A 25078-nucleotide genomic window follows, 5' to 3' on the forward strand; every position below is an offset into this window, starting at 1 on the left:
TGGTTATATTTTAGAATTTTGACTTGCCTTGGTGATTTGACTTCTTATTCCAAAAATCTCTTGTAACTCTCTGAAGTCTAGTGGACTCCTATGTTTCCATTTATCTCTATTATTTAGTGTTTCAAAGAATGTTCAGATTCCTGCATACAAATTATATTAAGCAGTTGTTCTCTAATGTATTGTGTTTAGTCACTTTTAACCTTGGCCTTGGGTATAATCACATACATTTATTGCTATTTATTTATTTATTTATTTTAGATTTTCTAATTGATTTTATTTATTTATGATTTATTTATGTATTTTCTTTTTGAGAGAGAGAGAGAGAGAGAGAGAGAGAGAGAGAGAGAGAGAGAGAGAGGAAGGGAGAGGGTGAGAGAGAGTGAGACATTGATGTAAGAGCAAAACAATGATCAGCTGCCTCCTGCATGTCCCCTATGGAGGACTGAGCCCCAATCTGCATATGTGCCTAGAGCAGAAATCTAACTGGCAACAATTTGGGAGTGTGAGACAATGTCCAAACAACTGACCCACACTGGCCAGGGCTTACTATTTATTTTCAGATATATTTGAAGCCAAAGCCTGTGCACTGTGATTTAATAAGTTATCCTTATTTTTCAGTATGCTATTGAATCACAGCTTCAACTTCATGGACTCAACATTGAGAAAAGTATGCGGATTGTAAAGCCAAGAGAGGTATATGAGAAAGAGAAATATATATTCATCATGCTTCTGTTTAGTATTGATTATTTTCTTTAGATGTTTACTAGCTTCATTATCTTAATGGAACTTTTAAGAACGTTTAAAGAAAAACCTATAATTCAGTAACAGGTCATTTTGTTTAAAATGGGGGATTAACTCAAAAGTATATTTGTTTTCATTTTCCAAGGGCTAGTCATATTACAAGCAAATTCGTTTACTGTTAATAGCACTGGAATCTGCCATATTCTTCAGTGGGATGGGTGAGGATGGCAAATTGCATATATCATTTTCAATTTCAGATGCCATTGCCTGTGGATGCCATTAAATCATATTAAAAACCAGTGATATTTTTTGGAACTGAATAATGCCATCTTTTATGTCTCTTCTTAATCCAAGTATCAAATATCTTCGTTTGAGCTTGGACTATGGTGTGGAAAGGGATGTGATGTAGTCGTAAGAGCTCGTGCTTCATTAGTGGCTGATCTACCCCTGAGCAATCCCAGACCCACCAACTTACCGGGTTAGGGACTTAGGGATTTTATCTCTCTGAGATCCCTTCATATTTAAATAGGTAACAAAGGAAACAGCTCATCAGACTTGACAGTATGTGTAAGATCTGAAATAATGCACACTTTACATTGACAGAGATATAAAGCTGCTAGTAAGTTGTAGAAACTTTGACATAGAGACCCTGGTGCAGCTTGTGAAATTCCACACCAGGATATCCACATAGAATACATGTTGTTAAGTTCACAAATGATGCTGCCAGTCTGTTTGAGCAATTATTTCGTTCAACAGAGAACATGGTGAGGAATTAAAATCCACTTCATTCACTTCTATCTGCCAACATGCAATAAATTAAGGAAATGGGAAGTTTCCACACCTGTGAGAGGATATTCTTTTCCCTATAGGCATGTATAAATAGCTAATTCCCCACAAAAAGGAATATAGCAACTCACATATCACAAGTCTAAATGTTAAAAGTGACAAGTGATATGAAGACTCATGAGGTAATCATAATCTTGGAGCACTCTTTAGCATTACTAGATTAGAGCAAGTCAACAAGAGAGATTTTCAACCTTTTTCACCTCATGGAGCATACAAACAAGTTACTAAAATTCTGTGGCACATCAAAAAATATACTTTTTGCTGATCTGACAAAAAAAATAGGTATAATTTTGATTCATTCACATCTGATGGCTATTGTTGTGTTGACTATTGTCTTTTTTTTTTTTATTTGACACAAGGTCAGTGCCCCTGACTAAATAGCTGAGTGTTGCATATTTAAAAATCCTTGCAGCACACGAGTTAAAAATTATTGCCATATCTATATCTATCTATCTATCTATCTATCTATCTATCTATCTATCTATCTATCTTGATTTCAGAGAGGAAAGGAGAGGGAGAGATAGAAACATCAGTGACGAGAGAGAATCATCAATGAGTTGCCTTTTGCACAGACCTACGCCACAACCGGGGCCTGTGCTCTGGCCAGGAATTAAACCTTGACTTCCTGGTTCATAGGTCGACACTTAACCACTGAGCCATACCAGCCAGGCTATATCCTATCTTAAACAAATATATTTATTTGCTTAATACTGATTCTTAAAAAAAAATAATAAGTATTAGTATATAGAGTACTGTCCTTACTATTTTTTGAAACTATGGTAGTCAAACCATATTAGATTCCTTAAAGAAATGTGAGAGCAAAGCAATGATCAGCTGACTTCTGATCTTAAATAAAAAGAGATTTAGATTATTATATTATTCATTTTACTTAGAAGACTTTTTTTAAAATTACTGAAACCCTTTTAATTTATAAAGTACACATCTTGCCGAAACCGGTTTGGCTCAGTGGTAGAGCATCGGTCTGCGGACTGAAAGGTCCTAGGTTCGATTCCGGTCAAGGGCATGTACATTGGTTGCGGGCACATCCCCGGTACGGGGTGTGCAAGAGGCGGCTGGTCGATGTTTCTCTCTCATTGACGTTTCTGGCTCTCTATCTCTCTCCCTTCCTCTCTGTAAAAAATCAATAAAATATATTTTAAAAAAAATAAAGTACACATCTTGAGGAACTCAAAGATTTCAATATCAATACTATTTTTATAGATTTCCATTTTGTAAACAAATTCTAAGCTTCTAGTAGAAACTAGAATATGTATTACAAATATACTATTATTTTGGCCTACATGAGATTCAATAACTAGCAAATAGCAAGAATTATTAAAAAAATAACTAAAGGAAAACATGAATAATGGAATTCCCTCAAATCCTTCTAATATTAATATAATTAGTGATGCTTTCACCTCAAAATCATGTGAGATTTAGCACTGGAGAATATTTCTGAAGATTTCATAAATAGATAAAATTGTTATGATACAATTTGATATTTTATATTTAGCTGATTTCTTTTTATTTTTTCAAGTTGCTTGCAAGACCAAATCTAAATTCATGTACAATTTTCACTAAGTAACCAATCATTGGTATTATGTGGGGAGATGTGCAGAAAATTACCTTAATAATCGAGTTTTACTGATTTTTTTTCATGTTTGGTCTTGATGTTTGGACTGCTGTGAAGGAGATTTAACACTTAAGTTAGTAGAAGAGACCAGTTAGGTTATATTCAGATGAAAGATGCATAAGTATTTTTATTCTACCAAAAATTCACAATATTAGATTGATAAGTGAATAATTATTTCTCAGAAATTCCTTTTGATATGTAATATTTCATGGACTTGTACTTTCTGCATTTTATTGGATGGGAATAAGAAGGAAACAATTTATAGGTATGCAAATAGCAACAATTAGTTGGAAAATAAATTGGGTTCTGCAAAAAAATTATACTTTGTAAAACTCTTTTTACTATTTTATTATCATTATTTAGAAATCATGCTCAAATGCCTCTCTCTTGTCAAATTTTGGGAGATCTTTAATTTGGAAAAAAAAATTACATTTGACTTACTTATGGCGGGAAAGTGCTCATGGTGAATTTTAGATTGGAAAATATGAAGTGAGAAATGTATTATTGTGCCTTTAGGGGGAAGAAACCTGGAGAACAGAAGATATCCTTGAAGTAATTGAGAAGGAAGGAGACTCAATTGCAGTGATCCTGTTTAGTGGGCTGCATTATTACACTGGACAGCACTTTGATATGCCTGCCATCACAAAAGCCGGACAAGCAAAGGTATGCACGTCATTTGCTCCTTCTCACAGCACCTCACACATCACCCTACTGACTGCACTTCTAGTGAAATACCTTTGTGTCTATATAAAAATATTTAAAGAGTTTAAAAAAGAGAGAAAGCTTTACATATAAAAAACTTATAATCCTTTGTGCTTTAGGCATTTCCCTTTAAACCTCTTTTTATCACTTCTTTGGTCTCACCTCCTTGCTAGCATCTTCTAATGTCCCAATGTTTACCTCTAGGCAGCAGTGATATCACCTGTAGGGAGCAGATAGAATATTTAGGATAGTAACTACATGCTAAGGCTGTTTGTCACACTGTAACTCATTATAAATATAATTCAGTCTTGAAAAGGAGAGATGCAGAATAAAATTTTATCAGTAGATTGAGTTTTGCACAGTTTACCTTAAGGAAGTCATTTTTATCTGTAATAATCTTAAGAAATTACACCACCTATAATAAGAGCTTTTTCATAAGTATTACCAAATCATACTTAAATTGTTTACCATTTTTAAATTGTGTCCTTTTATATATGCTTCTGTAAAAAAGTTATTTTTTAATATATGTTTGCTTTAAAAAAAAAAGGAAAAAAGAGAGAGAGAGAGAGAGAGAGAGAGAGAGAGAGAGAGAGAGAGAGAGAGAGAGAGACTAGAGAGGAGCAACACTCAACAGTTACAATTTGGATTTAAAATCCTTAAATATGTCTCTTGGCCTTCTGTATGTCCTCTTTGAAAAAGTGTCTATTTAGGTTTTTTGCCCATTTTTTTTATTGGATTGTTTATCTTCCTTTTGTTAAATTGCAGGAGTTTCCAATAAATTTTGGAGATTAAACCCTTATCAAAGATAACATTGACAAATATGTTATCCCATTCAGTGGGCTCTCTTGTTGTTTTATTGATGGTGTTTTTGTTTTTGGTTTTTTTGTGTGTTGTTTTTGTGTGTGTGTGTGTGCAGAAGCTTTTAATTTTGATGTAGTTGCATTTGTTTATTTTCTCCTTTGTTTCATTGCCCTAGGAGCTGTATCAGTAAAGATATTGCTATGACATGTGTCTGCCATTTTGCTGCCTATGGCTTCTTCTAAGATTTTTATGATTTTTCATCTTATGTTTAAGTTCTTTATCCATTTTGAGTTTATTTTTGTGGTATGGTGTAAGTTGGTGGTCTAGTTTCATATATATATATATAATCTGTCCAATTTCCCCAACACCATTTATTGAAGGGACTATTTTGACTCCATTGTATGTTCTTGCCTCTTTTGTCATCTACACAATGGAATGCTATGCTGCTGTAAAAAAAAAAAAAAAAAAAAAAAAAAAAAAAAAAAAAAAGAAGAAGAAGAAGAAGGAATTCTTATCATTTGCAACAGCATGGATAGAACTGGAAAGCATTATGCTAAGAGAATTAAGCCAGTCAGAGAAAGATAAATATCACATGATCTCACTCATTTGTGGAATACAATGAACCGCATAAAGTGTTGGACAAAAATAGGTACAGAGACAAAGAAGCATTGAACAGACTGTCAAACTTCAGTGGGAAGGCAGGGAAGGGTTGGGGGGGTTCAGTAAGAGATTAGACAAATGAGTTGTATGCATACATATAAGCATAACCACTGGACACAGACACCAGGGGGGTGAGGGCATGTGTGGGAGGTGGGCGTGGGAGGACTGGGGAAAGGTCAATAGGTGAAAAAGGAGACATGTTCTACTATTTGTAATACTTTAAATAATAAAAAAAACAACAACTATATAGAATAGAAAAAAATCCTTAAATAGCAGTTCTATTTGATTCGGCAATGAAGTCATGTATTTAAAAGGTGACAATCAAGTTTTGTTCTGAACACTAATAAGTCATGGAATTAATCTATGTGTGAGTTCTACCTAATATATTAAGTTATTGAAGCTAATGAATGGAACTAATGAAAAGAAATTTAGCACCGTTATCAGCAGTCTCTAGGAACTTCCAACCATGACTTCCAACTGGTTTGATAGATAACTGTGAAAGTGGTGCATTAAGAAAGATATAAAGATAATGTCTTCTTAATTTAGATATTAAATGTTAAGCACCAAAATAAAGGGAAGCCAATAAAATTAATATTTTAAAATGTTATACCAGTAATCAGCAGTCCCCAAATCCCTCCGTATACACACACGTCTCATTAACCTTCATAGAAATGAGCCAGAGACAGAGAAGAAAGACCATGGGTTTTGGAATCAATCACACAGACTGTGGTTCATCTTGGCTACATCATTTAATTGTTATATGATTTCAAGCAAATTACTTACCTTTCCTGAGTCTCTGTTTTCAGAAGTGTTATTTTGAGATAACAAGACCCAGTTCATAAATTCAGTGTAGACATAGAAGAGGATAAAATATCTATTGGGTTGCACACACCTTCTGCTGTTAAGTGGTCACCTCCCCCTTCATAAGGCTTCAATATGAAGTTACAGAAAGTGGCTCAGAAATTCATTTTCTTTATTTTCATTAAAAATAAAAATACATTTGTTTACTTAGTTATTATCTGTAATTCTCATTCTTCACTACTTTGAATGTTAAAACCATTCTCTCAGCATTTTGCATGCTTCTGTTCACTTAAACAATATGATAAGTGCCTACCAACTGAAGTTCTCTTGGAGTTTTCAGACAAATTAAGATATGAATGAGCAGTTCCATCTAAATGTAACCACAAAGAACTGATATACTATGGAAGTTAAATGGTGACATAGGAGACTTAGATAGATCCATTATAAAATGGTACTAACAAACATTTATGCTATACAACACCCCCTACCCCCCTATTGTCATTGGAGGTTGAGGAAAGTTCTTAAAATGTAGACAGACAGATCTCTTGAGTGGTCAATGAAGATAAAGCTGAAAGAGAGGCAGAGAGAATATTAAAGGTGTCAAGCAAGAGAGAGATAGGAAATTCTAGAAAAGGCTGTTAGGAGTGGCTCAGTGAGATTAAAAAAAAAAAAAAGAGGAAAGTTTTTAGATATGCGTATGGTTGGAAACAAAAATGATGTTGGATGGAGCAATAAAACAACAAGAGTATTTTGAAGTAAGAACTTTACATTTATGTAAAAGGAAAGTAACAGAAATTGTGAAGAACATATTAAATAAATGCATGCATGAGAAAAAGAGAGAAATCATAAGTGGCTTGATGAGTTATTTTGAATCCTTAAAACCATCATACCTATAGCAAAAAAAAATTCTAAAACATTTATAGCACTCAGAATCCCTTATTGTGCTTTCTTCTAAATACTGCCTGTTACCTCTCTTTCCAAAGGTACCACTCTCTTGACTTCTATTGGGTCGGCAACTAAGTAATTGCGGATTTTAAAAAGAAAATCAAAGACAATTTTTTCATGGAACTAAATAACTTTATTCTGTAATGTATTGCCCATTTTGATCAATGACCTTTTGCCATCTTTCAGGCAGCATCATAATCCCACGTTCAAAAAACTTCTGGTTTTTATTAGCAAAAAACTGAATCAGGTACGATTTGACATCATCATCATTATTGAAATTTTTACCATTCAAGGAGTTTTGTAAAGATCGAAACAAAAAGTAATCAGATGGTGCAAGGTCAGGACTATATGGTGGATGTGGCAAAACATCCCAACCAAGCTCCATTAATTTTTCCCGAGTGACCAAAGATGTGTGTGGCCTTGCATTGTCATGATGGAATACAACACCTTTTCGATTTGTCAATTCGGGCCGCTTTTCTTCAACTGCATTGTTTAATTTCGTTAGTTGTTCAATGTAGACATCAGAATTGATCGTTCGGTTGGGTGGTAAGAGTTCAAAGTAGACAATTCCTTTGTAATCCCACCAAACTGATAACAAAACCTTCTTTTGATGAATATCAGCTTTTGATGTTGTTTGAGTTGGTTCACCTGGCCTGCTCCACGATCTTTTCCACTTGATATTGTTGTAAACAACCCATTTTTCATCGCCAGTTATCAGTCGTTTTAAAAATGGATCATTTTCATTACGTTTCTTTAGCAAATCGCAGCTGCTAATGCGTTGCGTTAACTGTGATTCTTTCAGTTCGTGAGGAACCCATGTATCGAGTTTTTGAACATAGCCAAGTTGTTTTAAGTGATTTTCAATGCATGTATGTGATACATGAAGCTTCTCTGCAATCTCACGTGTTGTACTGTGACAGTCTGAATTGATTATTGCTTTGATTAGGGCGTCATCAACTTCAACTGGACGACCAGAGCGTTTTTCATCTTTGAGTGAAAAATCACCAGAACGAAATTTGGCAAACCAATTTTGACACTGCCGTTCTTTTAAGGCTTCGTCACCATAAACAGCACATAACTTTTTATGAGCTTGCGATGCGTTTTCCCTTTGCGGAAATAAAAAAGCAAAATATGACGAAAATGTTCCTTTTGATTTTCCATTTTTCAACGAACGCCAAACGAAAACTACAAAACAGATCAAAAAACTTTTTTTACTGATTAACAGCTGAATAGCCAACTATCAAATAACAAAATGTGTTTTACATTTGTACTACGTCTGCAAACCTAAAAATTCAACTGAAGCCATATATGTGTGAAACCCGCAATTACTTAGCTGCCGACCCAATATATACAGGGTGTCCCAAAAAATGAATGCACACACTTTGAATAATTATTAATTTTAATGAGTTAAGCCAAAACTGATTTGGCTCAGTGGTAGAGCGTCTGTCTGCGAACTGAAAGGTCCTAGGTTCAATTCCAGTCAGGGGCATGTACGTTGGTTGTGGGCACATCCTCGGTAGGGGGTGTGCAAGAGGCAGCTGGTTGATGTTTCTCTCTCATCGATGTTTCTAGCTCTCTATCTCTCTCCCTTCCTCTCTGTAAAAAATCAATAAAATATATTTTTAAAAAATTTTAATGAGTTAAATCTGAAAAGAAAGAAACATCAATGGAGCTATTAGCTGTTTAAGTGTGTATACATTTTTGGGACACCCTGTATATTAGCTTTGTCCATCTTTGAACTTTATATAAATATATGTATATAAATGTATTGTATATACATATGCATAGAACTCCTGGTCTAATTAGCATATTACACTTTTATTAGTACAGAGATATATATATGTCTACAATGTATATACAAAATAAATATATATATATATATTTATAATATTATAATATGTATTATTTTGTGTCTGACATTTGATTACTATTACATTTGTAATATTTATTCATGTTACATGTAGCAGTAGTTTTATTTTTCTAATTTCAGTATATTATTACAGTGTATGAAATAGATCACTATTTCTAGCCAGCCTAATCAGGATAGACAATTAAGTGTGTTTTTTCCTATTTGAGAGCTATTAAAATAAATGCTACTCTGAGCATTCTTATAAATACACATCTCTGTTAAGTATGTAGCTAGAAGAGGAATTCTCAGAACATTAAGTATGTGTATGATCATTTTTAATCAATAATACTAATTTTCCAAAGGGTTGTATCAATCTGGCATATACTGCCATCAGCATACATGAGAGTTTCTATTGCTCACCATTCTCACCAAAAGCAGATATGATTAATTTGTAATAATCGCACATCGTAGTTTTTTAATGTTTTTTTTAATTAATGTATAATTGACATAAAATATCCTACCCGTTTCAGGAGTACATCATAGTGATTTTACATTTATATACATTAAAAAGTGATCCCTATGATAAGGCTAGTTATCATCTGTCACCATACAAAGTTATTATACTATTACTAGAGGCCCAGTGAACAAAATTCTTGCATGGGTAGAGTCCCTAGGCCTGACTAGTGATCAGGGCCAATTGGGTCCTTCCAGCTGCCAACTGGGGCCTCTTTTCCCCAACTGCCAGCTGCCAGCCAGGGCTTTCCTTCATTATGCACTGCCCCCTGGTGGTCAGCGCACATCATAGTGAGCAATTGAACTTCCAATCTCCTTGTCAAACTCCTGAGGGGACACTTTACATATTAGGCTTTTATATATATATATAGAAGATTGCTATATTCCTTATCCTTTATAATACACAGATGACTTATTATTTTATAACTGAGTGATTGTATAATTCCCTTCAACTATTTTACTAACCCCCAACCTCTCTCCTCTCTGGCAATCACTAGTATGTTTCTTAAATCTGTGAGTCTGTTTAGATTTTGTTTATTCATTTATTTTGTTTTCTAGATTTTACATTTTAGTGAAATCATACAATATTTGTCTTTCTCTGACTTACTTTATTTAGATTCATCCATGTCATAAATGGGAATATTTCATTCTTTTTTATGCCTGAATAATATTAGATTATATATATGTAGCACATCTTGTTTACCCATTCATCAATAAATGGAAACTTGAGTTGTTTTCATATCTTGGCTATTTTAAATAATACTTCAATGAACATAATTTATTATTTGGATTCAAATTAGTGCTTTGGATTCTTTTGGTTAAACACCCACAAGAGCAATTGCTGGATCATATGGTAGTTGCATTTTGAAGTTTTCAAAGAAACTCCTTGCTGTTTTCCATATTGGCTGTACCATTTACATATCCACTAACAGTGTATGAAGAATCACATTTCTCTACATCCTCACAAATACTTGTTTGTTTTAATTTTTTTTTTTTAATAATTGCCATTCTGACAGGTGATATCTCATTTTGGCAGTTCCCTGATGATTAGTGATGTTGAGTATGTTTTCATGTGCCTATTGGCCATCTGTCTGTCTTCTTTGGAAAAAAAGGCTATTCAAGACTTCTACCCATTTATTATATTTCTTAATCATTTAACATGTGAAAGATTGTGTTGTCATCTTTATAAGGTTTCTATCCATTTTTTTGTGTGTGAAAAAAAAAAATGAAAGGTTTCTATCCAAGTTTTTGAGTGTTGTCCCCAAAGCCATTTTTCTCATATGCCATGTGGATTTTATTGCACAATCCTTTTTTAGGGAAGCAGGGGGATGGAGGGGAAGATTTCATTGATTTTTTTTTTTTATAATTTCATTCCAACACTCCTTCCCCTTTGTCAATCATCAGCTTGTTCTCTATATTTCTGGGTCTATGTCTGTTTTGCTTATTCATTTATTTTTAAAAATTCATTTTGAACTCATGGACATGGATAATAGTGCGGTGATTGTGGGAAAGAGGGTGGAGGAAGTTGGAAGAGGGCATAGATGGGGTAAATGGTAATGGAAAAATTATTAAGTTAAATTAAAAAATATTAAGCTGTTGGTTTCAGATATCTTCTTAAAAAATATAAGCTTGGCAACACTGGACCAACATTCTTATAGAATAATGAGTGGCAACATTCCTATAGAATAATGAGTGACAAGTGCTCTGTCCATTAGATGGGACTTAAGAAGTTCCAACAATTCCCACCTGCACCTATTGACCTAGCACCAAAGCATGGTGACAGGGGCATATACCTTTATGTTCATGTTGCAGGATTCTTACAATAAGTGGAAAAGTGAAGTATTTTTTATAGACCAAGCTCATATGTTACTTGACTAACGCCTGTAAAGGATGTTCAATTCTTAATCTTCATAAAAATGTTTGTGCCTGTCTGTGTCCAGGTTACCTCTATCTTTCTGTTTTAATTTTATAGCATGATGGGAAATGTATTATGTCCACCTTGGCACTGTCTTGTAATTATTTCTATGCCGATCTTAATTTTCAAATTTTAGAAGTTTATGTCAGTAGAGTATTGAATGACTGATTGGGGGTGGGACCCACAAAATTGCTGGATTCCTGGTTGTGTTCTGCACATTGCTGATTATCTTTAAATACAGGCCTGTTTGGCCAGTGAAAGGATAAGTGAGTTACATCAAGAAGATGGATCTCATATTGCATAAGAATCACAATTCTGTTCCATTTAAACAGAACCAGAAAAAAAAAAGAATTACAGATAAGGGTTAACTACTATAATAATCAAGATACATTTTTGTAAATTTTGAGTTGTCTTTTAAATTCCATTTTTATTCTTTGACACATGTAGGTCATGCAGACTGCTTCATTAAGTGATGATATATTAAATGATCAAAATTAAGCTTGAAAATTTACCTTGAACTACTTTTCCCATCTTGAGTATCTGAGATAAATCAAACTAACGTCCTTGGCAGCTGGAGAAAGACTCAAGAAGACTCACTGTTTTATTCTTCCCCTTTAGTTTTCTACTTACTGATGACAATAGAGAAAATAGTCACTATTTTTTCAATTAAAAAAAAAAGAAAGAAGAAGAAGCTGACAATGCTATTGAAAGCACATCCTTAGATAGGAAAAATGTTTTCACCTACAATTAGCCCTTTAGGGTCTCAAAAACTTTTGTTTTCTTTCTCTCTCAAATCCTTTACTTGCTTTTTCACCATGTAGTTGTTAGCTCTTTTTAACTGACACTTTCCCCTTAAATTTTATTAGCAAAATACTCCCATGCTCCCCACCAACCTCCAATTACTTATCTCTGGATTTGCCAGTCTCATCCATGTGCACTTTTAAAAAGCCAGGCTAACAGGAGCAATCTAGTTTCTGCAACAGGGCTCTGTACAAATACGAGACAGTGAGCTAGCTCTTCACTTGGAAAGCTCAGCTCAGGCCCTGTGTATAATAGTCTACTGGTTAAAATATGTTCAGTATTTTTCTAGAGAAGGTGGCAACAACAACAAAAAAACATAATACTTTTTGTTTTATTGAGATTTTGAACATTTTAAAATTACTATTAATTGTCCATGAAATTTTATTTTAAAAGGTGCTTGACGAATAGCTTATGCAATAAAATTACAACAAGAACAAAAGACATCAAGTAATAGTATTTTAACATTTAGCATCAGTTTAAACAGTAGAAGATATTTATTGACAGTTGTATGATTTTATTATTTGTTCATTCCCTTATTCAATAATTATTTGGGTTTATATTGTATAAAAGTAAAAGATAATTAATTGGGAAATTGCTACAAGATATCTGTGCAAACAGATGAGAGGAGAGTTTGGCAAAGGAATCTTCCCATCTAAGATGAAAATCTGAGCTACTCAGGCAAATGAGGAAGGATAGACCATCCTGGAGACAGAGAAAAGTTTATGCAAATAGAGGGAAGGAGGTATGGAACATCCCAGACAGGAAAGCTGGAGAGGACCAGATCTTAAATGTAGGTAGGAGCCATATCAAAGAAAGCGAGTTACATTGTAAAGTTAATGGGTGGTTCTTTGAATGGATACAGGGAATCTTACAATCAAATGTGTGATTTAGCAAGCTCATGGAAGGAAGGCAGGCTGGAAGTATTTGCAGTGGTTAGAAGACTAACGCAGCCCAGCTGGTGTGGCTTAGCAGCTGAGCATTGGCTGGTTGGATCCCAGTCAGGGAACATGCCAGGGTTGCAAGCTTGATCCCCAGGGTGGGCCCTGTAGGTGGCAGCCAATTCATGACTTCCTCTCTCATCAATGTTTCTACCTCTTTATCTCTCTCCCTTCCTTTCTCTCTAAATTCAATAAAACATTTAAAGAAGGCTACTGCAATAGTCTGAGGACTAATGATAAAGCAAGGTGGCTGAAGAACAGTCCTATGCTTCTGTGTGGTAGTATCAATAGGAGTGTGAGCCCTGTGGGTAATTTTAATAAAATCCGTTAAACAAATATTTGTCTGTTTAAAAATTTACATGAAATAGGTACTCAAGTGTGGAGTTTATGTTTTCACCAATTCATATTGCTTTAATTACTCTTAGAAGTAATATAATAAAAATATTAGCTAGATAGCTGTAGAGAGGTTTGGAGACAAGATGAGTTCTTTAATTTTTATGATGCTGCCATCTAGTGAAACTTTTGTAGAATCACTTTGTGTACCATTCAACTTTGTATCATCTGGTCTTTTAACCAGTGGTTATATTTTAATAATTTATGTTTTATGCTATCTATGGGGAAATAATTGTACATGCATTGAAACATGTTGTAGGAACGTGAGTGTTATTATTGTTTTTTTTTAATGTGGTGCCACAGATGTGACCACAAGGCTTTTAATAATGGGATAAAGTAGGTGAAGTTTTACGGTTTCCTCATTGTGCATATTCTTTATAAATAATTGATAATAAAGTGCTGAGTTTTCTGAACCCTGAGGTTTCCAAGAAAATTAAGTTGTAAAATCGTATCTATGAAAAGTTGAGTTGTAAAAAATGTAAGCCTGCAAACCCAGGTTTTGATAAACTCTAAATTTTGATAGAAATTAATTGTATTTTTTTCTATCACTTTCCTAAATCTTATGTTAACACAGAGAGCCTGTTGTATTTTTGTGATATGTGTTGCTTCTTTTTTGTGAGAAACAAAGCCCAAATACACCTCCTCCCCAAATTAGTTATATTTTACCAGTAAAAACTTTTTCTGAGATGCAAGTTTTATCCACAAGGCTTCTAATTAACTGATTCTTCAATATATTGAGTGTTGTTTTTAATAGAAACTATGCTCTAAAGAAACGGTCAGAAAACTTTTTCTGCAACAGGTGGGATAGTGAATAGTTTAGAATTTGTCAGCCTTATGGTGTCTGTTTCAGACTCAATTCAGCTGCAAGAGCAACCATAGACAATATTTAAACAAATGAGAAGGTTAACTTTATTTATTAAGAACAGGTTGTGGCCTAACTGGTTTGGCTCAGTGGATAGAGCGTCTGACCTTCGGACTGAAAGGTCCCAGGTTTGATTTCAGTCAAGGGCATGTACCTTGGTTGCGGGCACATCCCCAGTAGGTGGTGTGCAGGAGCCAGCTGATTGATGTTTCTCTCTCATTGATGTTTCTAACTCTCTAGCCCTCTCTCTTCCTCTCTGTAAAAAAAAAACAAAACACAATAAAATATGTTTTTAAGAAAACAAAGAAAGCAGGTCATAGTTAACATCCTCTCCTCTAGAGAAGGTACCCATAATAGCAGTTTGGGTTTATTTATTCTAAAGAGGTATTAGAACAATCTAAAATTGGCCCCTCTGCAATTATTTTCTTTAAAAACCTCAATTGATAGATGTTTCTTCAAAGTGGAAGGAAATTTAAGGTTTTGAGAATGTAGTATTATCTGTGCATATAGTAAACAATAGAAGAACTGAGAGGTAAAACATTCTGCAAAGTGAACTATCAGCCTTCCCCCATTTTATGATTAGTTGTTGTTCTTGTTTTTAAATTAATGTTCAGGTAAAAAACTGTCTTACTTTGGAATGAATCACTGTATTCTCTAAGTAAAACTTATGCTGATATGCAGAAAGCTAAGTAGTTTTGATGCTTGGCCATTAAATTAGAAAGTTACTACTTAGGTATAGTTTGGATGATATAAATTCACTAATCCAGATTGTCCTTTTGGAAATATTTGTTTCTAAAACACTGAATTCTACCAGGCAAAACACTTGAAGCCATACAAGTAAATAAGTCAGAATAGACTCAGGTAATAAGGAGCTGTTAAAGATTCCAGTCAATGTAAAGGGAGAACACAGCATAGAGTAAAAAACATCATTATTTTATGGGCTGTGTGTAAGGGAACACAATACCCTCTACCATCAAAGTTCCTTTAGCTGGATCAACAATCAAATAGACATGAGACAGTTTAGCAAGATAAAACCAAATTAGAGACACATGCAGAGTTGGCTTAGAGATAGAAAGGGAACATGGGTATATAAGACATTCTGGCCTAGGGATGAGGTAAGGCCCCTCGGAAGTGTCAAAGGATCATTGCAGGATGACAAGAAGAACAGATGTTTAGTAAATAGAAGTTTGCCCTGCCCTACAGATAAACCAAATGAAGTTATCTCTGATAATCTCTTATTATGGCCAAAGTCCCTAATTCCAGTTGTTTTTTAGGTAGGTAAAGGGAGGGGCAGCCAAAACCTGTTTGGCTCAGTGGATAGCGCGTCTGCCTGCGGACTAAAAGGTCCTGGGTTCGATTCTGGTCAAGGGCATGTACCTTGGTTTAGGGCACATCCTCAGCGGGGGGTGTGCAGGAGGCAGCTTATCGATGTATTTCTCTCATCAATGTTTCTAACTATCTCTCTCCCTTCCTCTCTGTAAAAAATCAATAAAATATATTTTACAAAAGGGGGGGGGGGGCGGCGCAGAAGTTTCTCTTGAGCCTGCCGCTAAAGTTGCCTCAAAGTCACCTGCACACCACTGAGGCAGATCTTGGAATGACTGGCTCTCAGCCCCCACAGTCACCTTTGTGTCAGCTGATGGGGGCAGGACTTGGCTTTAGGAAACCTGCTAGTCTCAGCTGAGCTCATGCAGATATCTCTAGCTCAATAAAGGAGATTGGGGAGACCAGCAGAACCAAGATGAGCTCATTAAGGTCAATTCTGATGAATGTTTTTCCATCTTCCACCTGGGCCAGCTGGTTGGCCAAGCTAGTCCTTCTCACAGAGTTGGCAGAAGGCTAGAGAGAGCAAGTGCTTTAAGAATTCTACTTGTATTCCATGTGCTAACATTCCACCAGTCAAAACAATTCACCTGGCACATCCAAGTTACAGAGAACTGAAGCCCACCCACAGTGGAAGGAACTGAAAAATCACATGGCAAAGGACAAGAAGGCACAAAGAATCAGAACTGTTAAGGCAATTTACCACAACATGTAAACACTTGAATTGATTAAATTATGTGTGGGCAGACATGGGATTAAGTGATAAACTAAAAAATGTCCATTGATGTCTTCAGTTTAGTAGGATACACTCCAACAATAGATCTGTAAAAGGTTTTTATGCTATTGATATGTTTACATCTCTTTACATTTATTGTATTTGTAATTAAGACAATTTTAAAATACATTAACAAACTCATTGCATATTAACATAAATCATATATGGTTAAGGAAAAAAAAACCTATAGTTTCTGAAATAAGCAAAAGAATGTTTTACATTTGGCAAATTGCTTTACTGTTTGGTTTAATAGAAGACAGCTTTTTTTTTGTGTGTGTGTAATTTGCTTCTGCATTCAATTTTTGTTTTTTTCTTTGTAAAGAATACAAAAAAATTGTTCAGACCAGACGTATAGTCAGAAAAAGCAGAAGTAGTTTAATTGTGAATATTTTTTGATACTGCACCTGATTTTGACAAGTGAGAACTTCTTGGGAGTTGTAGTGCAGAACACAAAACAAAATTACTGAACTGTCTGTACTTTGTTACTGTGAAATTCATTGGTTGATTTTGCATTCTGAATGGACTATTTATCCATGATATGTAACATCAAGATTGGTCATTTGGTTCACTGAGCTGTGAATATTTTCACTGAGCTATGGATATTTTCCAATTACTTACATATTTCACTATGTATTATTTTAAAACTTTATATCACTATTAAGCGCAGGAGAAATATCTTTACATACTGGGGGGGGGTCGTATTCATAGAAGTGAATATACGCTATTTAAAATTTTAATTTCTCTTAGAAAGTACTTTAAAAAAATATAAACAAATATTGTGTTTTCCTTGAATTGACAAATTCATACAATTTCTTCCTATTGTCCATCAGTTTCTCTTCCATGGGTGGGGAGTGAGGTCCTTCATCAAGTAAAAGTGTTCAGATTGCAACTCAAATAATCACATGCGTGCATTACTTTGAGACAACAATCTACTTCAGAATGTGGTAAAAAATTTTGTTTACTTCCCATATTAAACCATCAAATATGAAAATTTAGGTTTTGAGGTTTAATACAAATTCATCATTTTTACAGATTTATCAAGGATATTTTAAATAGAATAACCTTTCTCCCCCACTCTGTAACTGGATGGCTTTGATATGCAGTGACAACCAGTACAGTCTGGGGTCCCTGCCTTGATTTTATACTAAGGTGCCAGCAGTTTTGCCCATCACTGCTTTTGCATTATCATTGCAAATGTCAACACAGTGGAGAAGGTAAAGAATGTCTTGCTGTTATGAAAATTGTTCTGACATAAAAGCGTTTTGGGAATGCCCAGGATTTTGTGATTCACTCTTAGTAGTCACTGCTCCAAAGGATGAACCAAATTTCTGTTATATTCGCTTGTCGAAGATTTTCTTTTTTCTTTTCTTTTTTTAAAATTTTCATCTGAGAACAACCTCTCATTGTCCCTTTTGATTTTTTTTTAAATTGTATTGTTTAGTAGTACATATGTCTCCTTTTTCCCAGCCATTCCCACCCCCCACCACATGCTCTCACACCCCCCCCCTACGTTTGTATCCTTGGGTTATGCTTACTATATGCATGCATACAAGTCCTTTGGTTGATCTCTTTGTCAAAGATTTTCTTAAAGATATGTGTGTTTACTATTTCTAATCATTAAGCAAATTTAAAACTTGTTATTATGTTCTCCTCCAGGGTTGTTTTGTTGGCTTTGATCTAGCGCATGCAGTTGGAAATGTTGAACTCCACTTACATGACTGGGGAGTTGACTTTGCCTGCTGGTGCTCCTATAAGGTACAAACTAGTTAATACATTTACATCCTTTTATTCCCCACTAACATCAACCTAATAAAAACACTGGAAAGTTGACCAATTTTAGCTATTTGAATTACTTCTCTCCATTTAAGTAGTATATTTTCTGATTTTAGTTAATTATAGAATCATCCAATCTTATAGTGTGATAATTAAATTCTGGTGTTTTCATCTACTATAGAGTACTTATTCCTTCAATTCCCTGGCTGCTATAAAAAGTCAGGAGATTATGGGGAAAATAACAACACTTCACACTTAAAAATTAATTCAAATTAATTAAGTTTTTGGTGTTGGTGGGTTTTTTAAAATATGTTGTGAAATTTCTTCTTGTATAAAATAATTCTTATGGAATAAAGTTGCATTTGATATTTGAAGATAATTTAATTGACAGGGAGCAAAGAAATGAAACCAATTTTAATCGAGGTGTTTTTAAAATATACTTTTATTATTACTTAAATATTTGTGACAAAATAATTGAAACTAATGAGCTTTGAAATTAGATTGACTTCAGTGGAACTGTTATCTATTAATTGTGGCAAAATTTTGTCAAAAAAGTAATAGCTATTTATTCTCATTTAACACTTCCATGTTTTATTTGTTTTTCTTTGAACAAGATGACTCAAAATTAATTTTATTATGAATGTTCAAATAATCACCTATATTGAACTGGTCAAAAGTTGGTTTCTTAACAACAACAACAAAATAAGATTACATTGTTAATCTTTGTCATGTATTCAAGTAAACCCATATAATTTAATTTATTTTCAATCCAGTATTTAAATTCAGGAGCTGGAGGTCTCGCTGGTGCCTTTGTCCATGAAAAGCATGCCCATACAATTAAACCTGCGTGAGTACCATCTTTAGATTCTTCTTTGGTGATAAATACATTGATTTGCATTAATAATTTGTGTTAAATTTACATAAATTCTTTAAGATGCTATCCATTAAGAAGCTGGATTGATTACAATCATTTGACTACTGTATTAACAATGATGTGCTTTATGAGAAATAAATGCTTCCCAAAGAGCTCAATTGGTTGAACAAGAAATGTAATCACAAAAAAGGAGCTTCAGTGCTAACGGTGAGTCACTGTAATCATGTAGAGCAGATGGTTTAATGCAAAGAGACTACTTCATCTTTTTCCCCAAAATTAGACTTCAGAAAAGTTCTGATTTCTCACATTGAAGAATAAATCAAAGGCAACAAGAGATGTGCAAAATAGAGCCTTAAATGTAGTGTTTTATTACTAAAATCACATCTACCTCTAAAGCTAGAACATAATATGATGATCTTGTAAGAAATGTCTTCTGTCCTAAAAGATTTTATCACCCATGAAAAATGAAGAAGCTGAGCACTAGACAACAGACTGCTGACTTAAAAAGCAGCGCTTTTTAAAAATTTTTATATAACTTACTTCATTTTTTCCAGAGCAAGTGTAAATGCAAATGTGATGCACCAACACATAGACACATTTTTATTTGACTAAGGAACTCACCATGTTTCTTTTACTTTTATCTGGTATACAGATGAATAAATAATATTCTTGGAGATTAAAAAAAATGTATAAATTTATTCAAGATTTTAAAGTTTTAAAATTAAATAGAGTTTCTCTAGACAGGTATTTTTCAGGCAGACTTCTTCTAATGATTGTCAGTACATTAGATTTCTCCCCGTGTCCTAAATTCTCTGAAAAGAATATAAGCCATATAAGAATATCATCTTATATAATAAAAGGCTAATATGCAAATCAACCAAACGGGTAGGACAACCAGTCGCTATAATGTGCAGTGACCACCAGGAATCAGACACTTACTGTAGGAGCTGCCCTCTGGTGGTCAGTGTGCTCCCATAGGGAGAGTGCTGAGCCCAACAGCAGTAGCAGGAGCCTTTTCCGCCTCCGAGGCAGTGCTAAAGGATATCCAACTGATGGCAGGAAGTGGGCCTAAGCCACCAGTCAGACATCTCCCAAAGGCTCCCAGATTGCAAGAGGGTGCAGGCCAAGCTAAGGAACACCCCCCTACCCCCCTCTGAGTGCACGATTTCCATGCACAGGCCTCTAGTGCATAGTATTAAAAGCCTCTTTTCAATTTTAGTAGACTTCATGAGTTACATTTTATCTAGCATACTTCTTTTCTGGTATATAATGTTTTGCTGGCTTTTGTGTGAAGATCCATCACTCTGAACACTTTCTATTCTCCACTTATTTTAATTGTAACAGAGGATCTGACATATATAATCCCAAAGAGCAATCAGGTGGGAGTGGCAGTGTGTCTCAAGTGGTAGAATCCCAACATTCTCTAGTTGCTGGAATGGCTAAGTCCATGCTCCCAGGAGAAAGACCGTATGAGGCAGGCCAGATTCATATGCTAGTTTGACCACTTGCTGGTCCATTACCTGCAGAATGGTCCTTGACATTCTGTTCTAGCTTCAAACTAAAGTTAAACAGTGTCAGCATCTACCTCAAATTGCTGTGAGAATAAAATGGGATGATGCCTGTAAAGCACTAAGCACAGCCACTTAAGCGTTGCATGTGATCCACACATGTAGGCTAAGAACTTGCATTTTTAACAGGTAGATTTTTCTGTAGCAAAGATCAATTCTCTCAAGCACAAAACATAACCCCAAGCAGCACGTTTTCTGACCTTTAGGACGTTATATAGATAGTTTTGTGTCTAAGTAAGACCACGTTCATTTTCACAGGTCTTTGATAGCCTCACTGTGTGAGTTTCCATTTCTTGATTCCCCCTTGTATCTTACGTATTTCCTCAGTAATGAGTTGAATGAGATATTTATGTGTATTTATTTTATATTTGTAGGAGAGTAACGCTTTTAACTTTTTTTGAAAATTATACTTTATTAACTATCGTTGCATTTCAACTATTTGGCATTGAAAACTGACAAGACCCACAACAGGCTTGACTCACAAAGCCCGCCTTACAGAAAATCCTGTTGCTTATTTGACTGTTAAAACTTTTTTTGATGTGCTGTCAGAATGGCTAATTCCAATGGTACCAACTTATACCCTATAGGGAATGTAACCAATATTGCTGTTGCAAATTTTGTTGCTTAAGAAAGGGTGACATCTAGTGGCTAAATATATTATTTCAAATAAGTAGTATTCAAATAACATTTATTTTCCTGGTTGAATCTTTCAATCCTTATCAAGTATTTTTAATATATATATTTAACATATACTTGATAAGGATTGAAAGATTATATATATTTAATATATACTTGATAAGGATTGAAAGATTATATATATATATTTTTCATTTGGCTCTATATTTATAGTACAGTAATTGTGTAGTCAAAGCCTTCAATAAAGAGTTAGAACAAGAGGAAGGTGGAAATTAGTGAGAGGTATTCTAGGTGCATGGTTAAACAGCATGCACACGTGTTCATCAAGGCTGGGCAAGAAGGGCATTGTGGCCACCAGGTGTAGAGAGTGGATCTCAGGATTTGTAACCCTGCACTATAAAAGTATAATGTTCAGTATATAATTTTGAAATATTTTTTAAATGATGTTTCTACTAACAACTGGTAAATTACATCTCTACCAAGATATTTCACTTCCTTTTTTGTTTTTGTTTAAATAGGCATGTTGGCTATTGTTCAAAACTAATGACCTAAGACCTTTTCCAAGAACATTTTGCCAATAAAGAGGATGAATAGAGGTCAGAGTCAATCCACTGCATTAAGCATCATAACTCAAGCTGTTAGTCTCAACCAGAATTTGACCTTTTCCTAGTTTATCATCCCTTTTTTCTCATTTCAGTGTCATATGCTAACCCTTATATGTAGCTAAGAATTATACTAAATTAAGACTACTCATGAGTAAAAAGCATCTTGTTCTTTTTTCCTTGAGGTCTGTCATCTATTTAGTCTGTAAAGTTAGTAATTATTGCTCTGAGAAATGAAAGAGAATACTTTCAATTATAAAAAAAATTGACAGTAAAAATGTATCACTAAAAAAGTGCCTATCATAATCTAAAAAAGCACCTAAATACCTTTGAAATTGTCTTTTTACCTTGATAAATGTTGTATTTTTTGGTACACTTTATATCAATACTGACCCTCTTGATTTTTGTGACTTCAAATATTCCTGAATTCCATAAAGAGATTATTCTGTAAGGTCCAAAAACTGCAATTCAAGGTCCCACCATCTTTCCCCCACATTTTTATTTTAACATTTTTATTGATTTCAGAGAGAAAGGGAGAGGGAGAGAAATATAAAAATATCAATGGTGAGAGAGAATCATTGATTGGCTGCCTCCTGCATGCCACTACTGGGGATTTAGCCCACAATCTGGGCATGTGCCCTGATCAGGAATCAAACCATGACCTCCTGTTTCCTGGGTCAACTCTCAACTACTGACACACTGTCAAGCTCCCCTCCTTCCTGCAACACACCCCTCTTTTTAGAGAGATTCTAACATGAATATGGGAATGGATCATATCAGCTATTAAGATCCCTTCTATCATTTACTTTTTGGCCCTGTCCAATGACATCACATATACCAAAGAAATGCTGTTCCTCACTTTTCATGCTAGTGTAACAAACTTTCCAATGTTCCCATGTACTAATTAGATCTCTTGAGATTCTCATTTCTCCTGGAATTTTCAAAAAGCTTTCTTGAGTGCCCAAGAATGGAGCTTAATGACAATTTTGATGAAAATGCTAGAATTTCAAACCATGCCAACACTTTTCCATAATCATCTAGAGGTGTTTGATTGAAGGCTTTAAATAGAGATGACATTTTTCAAACTTCATTAAGAGCTTGAGTCATCTCCTTTATTGTAATAAGCAATTTGCAGGTTAAAAAGGCCCAGCCAAATTGGCTGGCTGACTTCAGTGTGTGGCGAGGGCAAATCTTAGAACTCAGAAAGGTATTATTATCATTTGGCAATTTGAAGGAAAAAAAAAAAAGGCACTGCAAACAACATTCAGAAAAGCATAAGATAATATAAAAGTAAGCATCAAAATTTTAGAAAAAAAGATTTAATAAAAGATAAGCCTATGCCATGCTTGACCCAACTTTACAATTAAGGTTACATGGTGAGGACATCGAAAGCACCTTTATTCGGGCCAATGCTCACTGGATGTATGTGATTCCACATACTTCTCCAGGGAGTGCTGGAGAGAGCCATGGCCCCAAACTTATCTATAATTTAAACCTTGCTTTGGATTCTCAGAGTTCCTTTCTGACTTACTAATGATCACATCCTTATCTGGTATCTGCATAAGTTCTCCTTGCTAAAGAGAGAACAAAGAAGTATAGGTGGCAGTAGCAAGGTGTGTGAATTCACAAGACGCCCAACCAGATACTTTCAATTGGGATAGGCCTGTATCAGGAAATTCTGAAGTGACAGTTTTCACAATCTCTAGTTGAAATATCACACACACTTCTCAGGACATCTGTTCTACCTATTTAGCCTATGATGGAGTTAGGTGTTCATTATTATCATGGAGGACTTCTCAGCCACAAATTCTTAACCTCTCAGCCACTTGGCAATCTCCTACGTCATTGATGTTTACCTCACACAGGCCTAAGCTTCCAATGTACCATTTTCTCTTGCTTCTGTTCCAATGTGTGTGATTAATCTTCTGTATTCTACAAGGATTCTCTAAGTGCCTCTACCCATGCTCCTCTTGTCCAAGAGCATATCATACCCAGTCATGATTTCAACAATAAACATTTGTAGAGGACACCTGTGTCCATTTCTAGTTTTACCACTTGTTTACTCTTTAACCCTTACTTTCATCTGGTTGCAAATTGCTAGAGTTCCTGGTTAACAAGGCATTACTCCGGTCCCCAAAGATACATGGGAATATAGGAAGGCAAAGAGTGTCATGATAGGAAATATTCACTAACGAAATACGCACTTAAAAAATTAGCTCTTACTTGACACCTTTCTTCAGTTAGTATCAGCATCTATTTCTATGGATTACTATAAAAAATGCTTGGTTTCTTGCTGATTATAGAATGTTATTAATACCAGGTAACACAATGACAGCATAATGAAGTGGATTGTTAAAGTAAAATATTTCAAGAGATTCAGGATTTCATGATGCAAGTGATACTATAAAGAACTGCTGAATCACAAAATCATGAACAATGAGAATCTGGCAGAGTGAGAACCATTAACAGATGAAATAGAGGAAATTAGACACGGTACTTCAAAAATAAATGACTTGACATCAGGGATTAAGAGGAAACGATGAATGCTTCAAAAACTTTTGTAGAAATCATCATTTTTACTGTCATACTGAAAAAGTTAAATGTAATAAAAAAGAGCTTATACTTTGCTATCAGATTTGTCAGAATATAATAATAGTCAAAATAAAAACTAGACTTATTCTGTATTCTTTATAATAACTAGCATATTATAATTTTAATCTATGTTATCAAAATTATAAGTTTAAGATTTTATATAATGTTAAACTATTTTTATTTTTTTAGTTATTCTTTTAAAAATTTATTTATTTGAGAGAGAAACAGCAATCTGTGGTTCTACTTACTTATGCATTCATTGGTTGATTCTTGTATATGCCTGGATGGAGGATCAAACCTGCAACCTTGGTGTATTGGGATGGCACTCTAACCAACTGGGATACCCATCCAGGGCCTAGACTCTTTTTCAAGAGCATCTCAATCAAATATTTGATTTTCTTAATCCATTAATTATATAAAACTATGGATACTGGTTTACATTTGATTTATTTTAAATTTATTTTTTCTAATATTTTATTTGTCATCAAATAACGAGGACCTACAATATATCTATATAACTTTCTAATCTCAGGAA

At 34.5% G+C, this 25078-nt stretch overlaps 1 protein-coding gene across 2 annotated transcripts in view; it reads left to right on the top strand.

The window, feature by feature from the left end:
* KYNU (kynureninase) overlaps window positions 1–25078 on the top strand; it is a 103377-nt gene that overhangs the window by 46572 nt on the left and 31727 nt on the right. For both annotated transcript variants that reach the window (XM_084891911.1, XM_084891910.1), the window contains exons 7-10: window positions 619–693; window positions 3737–3883; window positions 18155–18253; window positions 19045–19118. In XM_084891911.1, the coding sequence (XP_084748037.1) occupies window positions 619–693; window positions 3737–3883; window positions 18155–18253; window positions 19045–19118 (395 nt within the window). The remainder of the gene's footprint in view (window positions 1–618; window positions 694–3736; window positions 3884–18154; window positions 18254–19044; window positions 19119–25078) is intronic.

This window comes from Pipistrellus hanaki, assembly GCF_964339955.1.
Source record: "Pipistrellus hanaki genome assembly, chromosome: 8".
Classification (NCBI taxonomy): domain Eukaryota; kingdom Metazoa; phylum Chordata; class Mammalia; order Chiroptera; family Vespertilionidae; genus Pipistrellus; species Pipistrellus hanaki.